At 40.1% G+C, this 12,435-nt stretch overlaps 1 protein-coding gene across 8 annotated transcripts in view; it reads right to left on the reverse strand.

Moving 5' to 3' along the window:
- Positions 1 to 1,822: 1,822 nt before the first annotated feature.
- Positions 1,823 to 12,435, reverse strand: part of enah (ENAH actin regulator) — a 90,762-nt gene continuing 80,149 nt past the window's right edge. For 6 of the 8 annotated variants that reach the window (XM_068342128.1, XM_068342127.1, XM_068342126.1 and 3 more), the window contains 9 exons: positions 11,840 to 12,174; positions 11,096 to 11,238; positions 10,694 to 10,742; positions 8,809 to 8,860; positions 8,510 to 8,576; positions 7,957 to 8,004; positions 6,350 to 6,434; positions 5,472 to 5,529; positions 1,823 to 5,255 (listed from right to left, as the gene is read on the reverse strand). In XM_068342128.1, the coding sequence (XP_068198229.1) occupies positions 5,218 to 5,255; positions 5,472 to 5,529; positions 6,350 to 6,434; positions 7,957 to 8,004; positions 8,510 to 8,576; positions 8,809 to 8,860; positions 10,694 to 10,742; positions 11,096 to 11,238; positions 11,840 to 12,174 (875 nt within the window). In that variant the 3' untranslated portion in view covers positions 1,823 to 5,217. The remainder of the gene's footprint in view (positions 5,256 to 5,471; positions 5,530 to 6,349; positions 6,435 to 7,956; positions 8,005 to 8,509; positions 8,577 to 8,808; positions 8,861 to 10,693; positions 10,743 to 11,095; positions 11,239 to 11,839; positions 12,175 to 12,435) is intronic. The other 2 variants (XM_068342132.1, XM_068342130.1) reach the window with 1 other exon arrangement.

Below are 12,435 nucleotides of genomic sequence, written 5' to 3' on the forward strand. Positions count from 1 at the left end.
TTGTAGTACTACCCGAAGACCTAATGTTTTGATGGTAAAAATGGTTTTAATATGAGGAACAACTCATAAGGAAATCTAATTAATATTAAAAATTGAAATGAACAAAATAAATAACACCCAGGAATTTGTCATTATTTCTTGTACAGTAAAGTGTGTGGGAAAGTGTACCATTGAGTGAGAGCAAGTCTTTTGACATGAAGTTTAAACAGAGAGAAAGTACCAGTTGCATGAATGCATGTGAACTGGAGGCTTGGCTGTTGTGACATTTTTTCTTTTTTGCATCTGGCATTCAAACACAAAGCTCATAACTGTAAGAGGAGGAACTTAGATTTTAAACATTCAAACTCTCCAATCATTCGCTGCATCACATTCTTTTCTATTTCCTCATCTTTCTGCAGCTATGCAGCTCAGGGTTCTTTCCTGTCCTCATGCAACTTTTGCAGCACAGCAACATCCCACAAAACCTCAAATACACTCCAGATGCCTTGCCAGACCTCTGTTCACCCCACCCACAGGAAGTGTTGCTGCATGTGCTATAAAGTGAGTCCATAAGTGCAGCAAGTCTCTTTTAATCATACACATAGGTTCACCCTTTGTCACCAAGTTTTAGAACATTTGTTACAATTGTAGATAGTGTGAGTAGATAGTGAGTAGATAGTGAGTAGATTGTAGATAGTGTGAGTGTCATGCAGGAAGTCTGATATTATCATGAAATTCCTTTCACACACTGTATTTTACTAAGAGATTCAGTCATTTAATACAAAGATGCAGAGGGAAAGGTGATCTAACAGAATTTATAACGTTTGCATAATATATCAGAAATGTAATTAATTTATTTCATTATCTTTCAGTAGTTACAGAAATACTTTAACTGATAACATGAAAATAAAACATGCATTATTTAAATAAACAAAATGACAGCTGATTAATGACTTTAAGGACCACCTACACATGAAACATACATGAATGTATGTTTGAAAAAAGAAAAAACCCCACCTGAATAGGTACCCTGTCTCTCATCGCCACACCTCTCTGGTTCTTTCTACATCCCTCCTCTTTGTTCCTCTTGTCATGCATCACTCACTAGAGTAGAGATGCTTGTATTCTAAGCACACAAAAACAGAAAAAGGGAGCGGAATGTGATGGATTGTTGAGCTGGAACTGGATGCTTCAGTAAACACAGACGAGCAAAATATCTCCAAAATATAGTTGTGCAAGAATGAAAAGAAAAATGACACAATTGAAAAGAGATGAACTAATTTCAAACATTATGTGATGCATCTGACTCGTGGAGAGGGTCAGTGCGACATCACCTGAGGATATTCTTTGTAGCTGAGTTCTGACAGTGTGAACAAGAAACTGTAGTATTGCAGGGTCAAACCTTGGTCCTGAACTCAGGTCTGTCATCATTTGACGCTGCATCACATGAAGGAAGGCATGCAGAATGGCATGCACATCACGCAGGCTTGTTTACACTTGTTTTCCTTTTCTTGTTCTCCACCAAGCGTGAATGTGGAACACTAGACATGTTGCTTACTGGACAGTCGAGCAGAGGTTGACCTTATCAAACTAGATACTGCAATATTTCAGAGATGAAACAAAACAATCTTCCTCTTAAAAAATGGAAGAAATTAATTCATGAGAAATAAAACTCACCTACATTCAGTCAAAAACATCAGAGGTTTTGTAGATACTGACTGACTTTACTGTTGTGTTGAATGAAATACACCTGGAGTTCAATCATCATGGGAGAAAGCATCAACTTGAAGGTTTTAGTTTTACGTCAGAAAAGCGAGATTTAAAAAAGAAATAACTTCCGGTCTTTTATTGCAATTTTTATTTTATTTGCTCAAACAAAAACAATATGTTAGCATGTAAGAAAAGACTAATTAACATAAGAACAGTATGGTACAATGCAGATGATACAAGACTAAGTTTGGAAACCCATCTGTGAAACTTGCTACAACCAAAATTAAACTGCAAATATTCCTGTAAATTCACAATCTGAGTTCCCTCACCAGAGCACTGGGTTTACGGATAACGAAAAACGTTTCCATCAGCGATCTGACATTAACATGTTGCAAACCTCACTGCAGAGGACAAAACAGATTTGTAAGTGTGTAAAGGAAGCGAAGCGGCTGAATACAAACTGTCTGTGACATTTAAATAGGATGAGGGAACACAGGACACTGCAGCCAGACAGACACAGCTGGACTTCCAAACAGGGCTTCAGAAAATTCTTCTTAAGAGTGCAGATCGGTTTTGAACCCTTATAGGCCTCATGTCCCAAAGGTTTGATTGTACTTCCAAGCTGTAAGAAAAGCAACCTTACAACCATATGGAAATAAATCACATATATGTAAAAAATAAAGATGTTTTCTTTTTGGGGATAAGTACCAAAGACATTACACTCTCCCTTCAAAGTAATATGACCAGGATGGGAAAAAAGAAAGATAAAGTAACGACGGCAGGCGATCGTAATGACAGTCCCTTGATATTATTACTACTCATCTTTACATCATATTAAATGCAACAAGGCACAAACCACGTAGCTTCACAGAGAAACAAACTTTTCTTAATCAAAACATACAAAGGATTCAATATAAAGGCGGAAATCTCCCTTTTTTTAATCTCTTGACAAAATGATATAAAAATAAGAAAGACGTTAAAGAGTGATACTTTTAGCAGGAGACTGTTGAGTTGAATCCTTTGGTGACAGGCGTGTCGCGATCGACAGAGGCTCTGAGCAGCTGCTGTCAGAGGACGATGGATTGCTCTGTGGGTTTTTATCTTAAAGTGCAACTTTATAAACTCTCTGGATGTCTCCGTTTTTACAAAAGATGATGCACAGAGAGCTGAAACCGACCTGAAACCTGAACGAGATGCCGAGACCTCCTGCAAACACTCAAGCCAAAGGACTGTAGCATCTGTGTGTCTGAACCAGAATTGAATTCATTTCTCAAATGTCAGTGTTTTCAACTAATTCGAGTCAATCGTAAGAAGAAAACAAGAGACACTGAAATCTTTTGCGGCAAAGCCATAACATCCAAGCCCTTGAACACAATTGTGTTGAATGAGATCCAACAGTCACTGATTGACAAACTTTTCACTAGGATCCTGCGACACAAACAAAGTGTGATCTGGATGAAAGGATCAAAAATTAAAGGGGCACTTCACCTCTAATTTTAAAATAGTGTTGTTATGAAAGTTAGCCAGAAAAACAAACAAGTCATAAGAGAAATGTTGTCTTGATCCCATTTGAACTGTGACATGGATGACACATAATGTCTATTTTAAGTCAGTTTTACATAGGAGTTGGTGAATAAGACTGTGGAAATACATGATTAGAGTTGCTACACATCCAACAGTCAGATGGTTATTTAATAATAGATCTTAACATTGCAGAGTTGGTGCAATCATTTTTTTTGACTGGCAGTTATCATTTGAATAGACAAACATTGAATGCGTAGTTCACAGCACAATTCAAAAGGAACGACCTTTCTCTCCATGAATGCACCACATACAATTTGGAGTAAATCCTACTTATCCCTCCTCAGGATGTCACGTTTTTATCTGTTACCTTGACTAATGATTTTGGGGTTTTAAGGTCCAAACAAGCTTTAGCAAATGAACTTGAATGGAAGTAAAAGACATGTTGCATGTGATTTCTAATTTTAAGGAGGCATAGGAAAAAGGCAAAGAAAAATAAGTGAAGTGAACATGTCGTTCCTAAGCACTGGTGAAAATAAATGGCACATTCATGTGCTCGGATGGACAGCGTCTCTTATTTAGGGTTGTTCTGTGCTCTTTTTAAGAGTTTTACTTAATTACTGTTATAAAATAAAGATATATAAAAGGCAAACAAAATCTCATCGGCTCCAGTAAGATACAGTGTCCTTGGATTTTAAACAGAATAACGGAGAATAAATGGTGTTATTACATGAAATTATGTCCTACAGTGTTGCTCTGACACGGTTTCATGTCAGCCTTCAGCTTCACAGAGCTCTGCTGAAGAGGCTTATATCTTGTCACACAGTGACATTGTCCAATGGGTGCTCAGGAGGGCCAAAAAAGGACAGACAGACACAAATAAATGATGGGTGGGACTAGAGTGACTGGGCCTTCAAGTAGATGCTACACTTATTGCTTGTAATTAAATTTGTGACAGTTAATGCATTTTCGTGGCAGACTTGTGACCCTCGCCGTGTGGAGAAAACACACAACGGAATGCCTCAGTGTGACAAGTGACCAGGAGAGGAGGAGGAGGAGGAAGAGGGAGAGTCTTCAAATCAAAAAGTAACAAGTCGATTTTATCTACACGTCTGGCCGTGATGAGCAAATCAGCACTTCCTGTTGACAGATAAAGTTTGGTAGAGAGCTACAATGGCTGCTGTCTTACAGGCAGCTATCCTCCGTGTGTCGTCTGGTATGAACAAAGAGATGACGGCACATAGCGCTCGCCTCAGGAGGGTTACACCTCGCCCAGCGAAGAGGCGACAGACGAGAAAATCCTCTGTAAAGGTTGGATTATTGAGCTACTTGATATGGCCATAGATCTACACTTAAACAGACAGGTTTGATAGATAGTTTGTTCTAAATAACTTTTTTCTCTTCTTTTGTACATATTCTGGTTAAAATAGTATTTGAGGAAGACAAGCATTACAGTGTCCTGCAGTGGTGGACCTCACCAGAGTCTGTCAGTCCCCCATACACACTCACACACGCTCACACATGCACGCTACCCCTATGGCATTATGGGAAAAAGGTTTATTTTCCTTTCCCACCTTCCTTCTACTGTATCTTCAAACCCTCTTGATAAAACATGCTGTCTTATTTCCGAGTTTCTGACTCAGCATCATGTCATTTATGCGCAATTGGTTAATACAGTATCATTGTAGAGTATTGTTTTCTCTTGCTATGATAGGACAAAGAGAGGGACATCGTCTTTGCATAAAGACTTCAGCTTCTCTTTCAGACCGTGCACTGTCCTCAAGGATGCGATGCCCTCAGTGGGAGAAGGAGTCTGGGTGGTCAGAAAGGCACCAGCCTTCGTGGAACAGATTCTGTGAATCAAAGCTATCAGATTCACAAGCCTCCCACTGCCACCCTGTCTGCTGCTGTTCACCATCTCAGTCGCGTTGTTGTGTTGTCATGTCTTAAGAGTTTTCTGTCGGGTCGAGGGGAAGTGGCTGCCGTGAAAAGAGGGCGATGGATCCTCTAGGCCGTGCTGGACTTGCCCAGCTCCTCCCTGATAGCTGAGGACAAAAACAGAAACATGGTTGTTACTGACTTGAGATCAGCTTTGACGTGTAAAAACCTACATGAAACTTTAACCCTAGAAAACAACAGCAAATAGAGGGATGAAACAGGAAAAAAATGGCTGTGCGGTTGCTCTGTTGTGCTCGATGCAGACTGATATGTGAAGGTTGATTTCTCATGAAGGACTTCATGCTTGTTTCGATAATATTTACCGTCAATGAGCTCTTCTTTTAGTTTTGACAGCTCCTTCCTCATCTCATCCAGAATATCCTGAAAAGCAAAACAAGTCACCCTTCCATAGAAATGTAATCAGACTAAGAGAAGAGTCAGTCTTGTGGACGGTCACATGACATTGAGAAGTCATACCAACAGACTAGTTGGGAGAACAACCAACTGATGAAGGTTGGTCCTTCATGTTCTCTTTTGGGATGCTAATCCCTGTGAGATTAGGATTTGAGATTCCCTAATGACAGCAAGACATTAAAAACATGTTTTACATTAACGCTGTGATCAACACTAAGGGTGACAAAGTAATAAAGACTGACTGAGAGATGTCTTAACAAAATCTGAAGAAGAAACAGTTTCATAAATCAAATTAAATACAAAACATTAAATGTCTCCATGATGCTCATATTTCAAAGAACCTGAGTTAATATAAAAGGCAAGTAAAGTTCAAGAAGATCAACCAAAATCTGTCTGTTGTTGATCTCTCTCTATATGCTATGTAGCCTTCAGCTAGAATGTTCTCATCTCATCCAGCATTTTCAGACAGGGTGTGTGTTTATCTAAGAGGTGACAGGAAGTTCAAATGAAAGAAATGTGTGTAGACCATCGGCTGGAGACTGTGTGATATGTGGTTGCATGAAGTATTTTATGTTTTATGTTATTTTTACATTGAATTATTTAGGACAATGGTTTTGCAGCGAAGATCCAAAAACGTCTCGTGGACTCAGATCCTTCATTTATATATCCATCAACAAGAGGGAATCATTGTTGGTTGGGATAGTAAAACATCCCACCCATATTACACAGGGATGAAATTAGAATTTATCTTACAATCTGTGAACAGGCAGATGGAGATGTCACCTACCTGTTTCAATCTGTCATAGTCAACAGCTTCTGTTGGCACACCATTGGCACTTAAGGATGCAGTAGGTGTAGGAGTGGATTTAGGCCTGCAATGGGAGACAGTGATAGCAAAAATATATCACAGGAGAAGAGGGAAGCCTGAGGTGATCTCTTAACTGGAACTCAACCGTACTAACATCTGGTGACTAAAATCTGGTGGGGAATTATCTCTTCAAGTCAATAAATGATGTAAAAACAAACTGCTTCTATGATTGGAAATCAAATGCAAGAGAGTTCTTTCTTCATCTTTTTTTATAATTGTTTCCTATTAGTACAAATTAAACTGATTTCAAAATTGTTGTTAGGAACCAAATCCGGGTCATAGCATTAACACACATACGGGAGAGGGAGGTGATCACTCACCTAGACATGCATATAAACACAAAAGGTCTGAGCAAAGTTTGAAACAAGATGAGAACACGACTTATGTAAATCGATTTCTTCTGTCACATCCTCTTACAATTCATTAAAGGTGCAGCTTGGCTTCCTGGTACCATTTTTCTCCTTCACACATCTGTAGAAAAGCGATAAGCCAGGAAGACGCCAACAATAAGCAAAGAGACCCCGTTGATGCAGCTGCAGTGAGAAAACTCGCCGCTCTATGCAAGTCATCAGCAGCAAAGCTCACACAGCAGCCAATTGCTTTTTCAGAGGAAGTGAAACAGGAAGTGAAAGAAAAGGAAATGAGGTCGGCAGCAGGTTTCTCATTAGTGATGGACTCGGTTGGATAAAAGCTCTCAAACGATGAGGATAATTATTATGTGGGAGAAATTTCTAAGCTCAGGCTTGAAAAGAGACAATCTTTTATGGTTGGAGTTAATTTAAATATCATTTACACAAATTATAAATTAGTTATTTCTTTACAGAGAAAATGGTTTTTACATTTATTTCAGGGACTTGAAAATATTTTTTAACAAAGCAAAAACGTTTCAAGTACTTTTAATAAACTGGAATAGAAGATGCCCATCTGGTATCATCTGTCATGCATGTGGGTGCGCGCACACACACACACGCACACACAAACTCACTGTAGTTGCACAAGTACGCACCTACACCCAGTGAGCCCTTATCTGGGTACGCCTGTTGCCTCTGCTCTGGCTCTACTATGATAATGCCATACTGTGACTACTCTGAGCTGGGCGTACCCCCGTTTTCATGTCTGGGTGTGTGATATGGTGGTTGCACACTGTGTGACGCACTAATATGGATTTCCTTTTTCTGAAGAAAAAATGAAAACAATTTGCAGAGCAGCATGCAAAATTCAGGACTGGGTCGCGGGAGGAACTCAACAGGCAGGCAGTGACTGTTTTAGGAAACAACACATGGCCACAAGTAAAAAAACAAAACAAAACAAAAAAAATAAGACAAAGCTAGGACCCATAGATTGGTAAATTTAGAATAGAAAAGAGGGACAACACAGGATTCATTCCAAACATCTTGTACAAGCATTTGAAAATAACTCCTCTCCAGCAAAACCAAGTCCAGCACAGCAAACCTCGCTTGGAAAAAAAAAGGAGACTGTTTTCAAGAAAAAAGATTTCTCAAAATATCCAGCGCCTTTCTCTATACCTGTTGGAGGATTCTGCTCCCAAGGCATTTCTCCACGGAGACTCTCGTCTGTGTGAGCAGCAGAGACACTGACTTAACAAATTATAGCGTAGAATTATCTGTATGACCACGGGTCAGTGACGCCCAAACTGATTTATCCTTCTTGTAAATATCCAGATGTTTAAACCCACAATAAAATCTTTTAAGCTCTTTCTATATCTTGAGATGTTCGGAAGGCAAAGTGTGAAAATGTATGTTTTCCGGGTCATCCCTGTCGTCAAACGTGCACATGAAGGCATAATTAAGCTTTAGTGATGTTAGCCAGTGCTAAACGGCCCCAGCAGTGCATCATGCTAAAGCTAGCTGATGCTAATGCTTCAATAGGGTCTCTTTTTTTCACGGGAAAAGTGAAGTTTAGTAGCATCACTGCTGGCAATGGAATGGGCAATTTGACAAAATATATTCAAACAAAATAAAACTTACTAAAAACATAGACGATATGTAATTTAATTAAAGCGCAGCCACAACTGACAAAGCAGAAGTTAAATACACGTGAAGACGGTGGGTGGTGTACCTTCCGATAACTGGAGATTTGCTACCGTTCATGGTGTTTGTTCTTTCCCATGGCTTTCTGGGCATGTCTGGAGAAAAAAAAATAACATAAAAACAGGACAAATTTTAACAAAAAACAATTTGCTTTGTAAATTATAAGACAAAGTAAGTTTTTTAAGTTTTCAGCAGATTTGCTGAAAACTGTAAACCTGATGAATTCTGTTCTAACTTTGATCTCCGTCACCAGAAGGAAGATACATTTGAAATTCTGCTGTTGTTGGTGGAGCTTCCTTGGTGTGTCGGTTCTCTCTTGACACTCACCTGGTGTGCTACAGGCTGACACTTTAGGGGTTGTGTTAATCTCGCCCTCCTCCTGTTGGACAGAGGTCAAAGGTCAGAGAGGAGAATGACACTCATGAGGTAATGATCAAAGATCATGGATATCTTATTGAAAACAGAAAACAATAAGAAGGACTTATGTTTTCCATTGATGATACAACAGTCATCTTTGGATGGAGTATAAAATTTAACAAAAATACATTTTACTGAGGTGTACAAGCAAACCTTGGTTTTTGAACGCTTTAGACATCGAACAAATCGGAATTCGACCAAAAAATTCAGAATTTTTTTGTCTTAGAAGTCAAACAAAATTTGGAAGTCGAACGCGAAACAAATGCCTTTTGGGGGCGACCGTGGCTCAGTGGTAGAGCGGGTCGTCCAGTGATTCAAGATCGGCAGTTTGATTCCCGCCCCTGTCAAATCATTTGTCGTTGTGTCCTTGGGCTAGACACTTTACCCTCCTTGCCTCCAGTGGGGCACTCGCCGGTGTGTGAATGTGTGTGATTGTTGCGCTGGTGGTCGGAGGGGCCGTAGGCGCAGACTGGCAGCCACGCCTCCGTCAGTCTGCCCCAGGGCGTCTGTGGCTACACACGTAGTCTACCATCACCAAGTATGAGTGAGGAATATATGAATAATGGATCCAATGTAAAGCGTCTTTGAGTGTCAAGAAAAGTGCTATATAAATCGAATTATTATTATTATTATTATTATTATGATGATGATTATTATTTCTTGCCGCCAAGCGCGAGAAAAGGCGAGAAAAGTCGAGAGAAACGTGACGGCAATGTGCTTTTTCTTTTAGTTTACTGTATTCAATAATTTTTCACTTAATTTGCAGTCCATTGCCTATGGTGCGAGTTACGGTACTGTAAACTTCTGCCCAAAAGACGACGGTAACTCGTACCTTAGGCTAACCTGATTACGTCGATGTTTTCTTCTTTCTTTCTCGTGTTTGCTTCTTTCTTTTACATTTCTTTGATATGTTTCATTACTATACAATCTGATATATAAATGACATTATGAAATAACATATTATGTTGAAAAAAGGTAGTTTTCTAGTGTCTTGGAACGGATTAAGATAATTTACATTATTTGCAATGGGAAAAATGTATTTGGAATTCGAACAAATTGGTATTCGAACAGCCTTCCGGAATGAATTGTGGTTGGAAACCGAGGTTTGTCTGTACGTCATAAACTACTGTCATGTGCATGCTATGGAATTTTGTAATAGTAAGAAATTGACTCAGCAACTGTTTCCATGTGAGAAATGTTTTTTTTAATATAGTGAATATGAGAAGTATGCACCCTGGAGCAAAATGAAAGGTAGCCAGAGAAACTAAACCCTTTCTGCAGATGTTTCATATGAGGCTCCTCAGAAAAAAAAAGGCAAGGAGGAAGCCTTTTAATCTGCATCTGCTGATGGTATTGAGTTTTACTGACAATGGGTTACAGCTGAAAAACAATGCAGTGGTGATAACAAAAGACAGCAACCACAGAGAAACTCAGATAAGTAGAATACTGGGTGTGATACCTGCTGATGAAATTGACTTATAAAGACATCAGGTAAGCACATCATCACAGCCTCGAACTAAGATGTGATAAAATCACAAATATCATGTTTATACACTATGACATTTTTCTTTGCCAGGTCATCATTGTGATTGAAAAGTTGTTCTCAATCAATCTCACCTGATTAAATAAAATTAAAGACAGGCTTGTGTTATAACACAAGCTTTCTATCACATAGAGCCATGATTGAGGACTGATTTCAGACAGGAATGTGGTGTGTTGGCAGGAAGTAAAGACGTATTGGACCTAAATCAAACACAGGCATGAGAGAAGGCCGAGCAGCTTTGATGACACTCACTGATCTCTGGTCAGGTTCAGGTGAGGAGCCCTTCTCTGCGATTCTTCTCCTATAAGACATGGAGCTCAGGGTCAGGTTCATGTTTAGTCATGTGTTTAAATCATGGAACACAGCGCAAAGCATTTGTGAACTTTCAATGTAAGCATGTCACTCATAGACATTTCTGTGATGTAGCTGCACTAAAGCACAAATCCGTTTTCTGTGTAACACTTCCTTTCATTCTTATCTACTGAGTATATGCAATATAATGTAACATTAATGGAATTTAAATATTTCATCCAGCAAAATAAATAACAATGCAATGAAATAAAAACAACTCAAAATGGGCTGTTTCGACTTTTAGATTATCACAAACATCATTAGTGCAACTGGTGCTAACAATAACATGTGATGTGTCTCTACCTCCTGGCCAATAGGGCACTCATCTCCTCCATAAGCCCTCCTCCTCCAGGCAGGGGGCCGTTGCCTCTGGCTTCAGATTTGGCCCCTGCGGCCCCTCCAGTCCCCAACATAGCTGCTGCAACAGCTGCCCCTGCCTCATCACTCTGGAGAGAGAAGTGTGTGAAATACAGATTAAAGCCATGGTGGTGAATTTAATTACATTAAAATGCATTTATTCAAATAGATATGTACAAAAATAAATGAAGGTTATGAGATAATAGACTGAATATAATGTTTTTTAAAGACTAGCAAATTATTACATTTTGTTTCTTTTCAAAGAAACATCACAACATTTTTGGAAGACAGGTTGTGCAGAAACATTTTCGGTCTTTTCTTTGTTTGACTTATTACAAAAAAAACCGCAAAAGGCACAAAATGTGTATTTGTTGATTTTCATGTTGGCCCGTGTGTTAAACACATGGATCGACACACAACGTCTGTCAGCATTACATGTAAACCTCACGAGTCTGAGATGAGCTGTTGACAAATGGTGTGTGTGTTTCAGTGACAGTCATAAGAACATAACGAGTGAAGCCTCATTGTGTCGACAATGTAATATTGAGAAAAAATGGGGTTTTTTGCAAAAGCACTGACAAACAAATGGTGTATGTGTTTACACTGGTCGTCGCGGTTTCTAGAAAGCGATACCAGTTCAGGCTTGAATGATCAGGTCGCCCATTGATCCAAAACCAATCAGGTGCTCACCCTTGGCACTTTGCGCAGTTTGGCTCCAGCAAGGGCAGCAGCCAGACCTGAGACGGGACGGTCTTCTGAATGAGAGAACAGTCCGGCAGGAAGGGGGGGTGCTGGAGGAGGGGGCGGGGCTCCGGGAGGAGGAGGTGGGCCCGGTGGAGGAGGGGGTGTCCCGCTTGGAGTTAGTGTTGGAGGGAGCGGTGGGGGAGGCGGTGGAGGAGGGTGGCCGGCCGGGGTGGTGGGGGTGGCGGCCGGGGTGGCGGCTGCAGAGGTCACAGTGGAAATGGGTGGCAAGGGAGGTGGTGGGGGAGGGGTCGGGGTGGTCAAGCCCGGGGTCTGCACCACGTCTGATGGGACAGAGGACAGGGGGGAGGGGAGAGACACAAAGACGGAGGATTAGTTTCAGAGAACAAAAACCTGTTGCATCATTTCTTCACATCTTAAATCTGACCCCAGAGCTGCATCTCAGTGTAAACCTGTTAGTAAAGCTGCTGAAAGCTAAATATCACTGCAGCACGACAGAGAGTCTGTCAGGTAAACTTAACAGCTTGACTTGAGCATGTAGTGAAATAATGGTGAACTGTCAAATGAAATTGCAAAATGAACTT

The sequence above is a fragment of the Antennarius striatus genome, chromosome 19, assembly GCF_040054535.1.
Source record: "Antennarius striatus isolate MH-2024 chromosome 19, ASM4005453v1, whole genome shotgun sequence".
Classification (NCBI taxonomy): Eukaryota; Metazoa; Chordata; class Actinopteri; order Lophiiformes; family Antennariidae; genus Antennarius; species Antennarius striatus.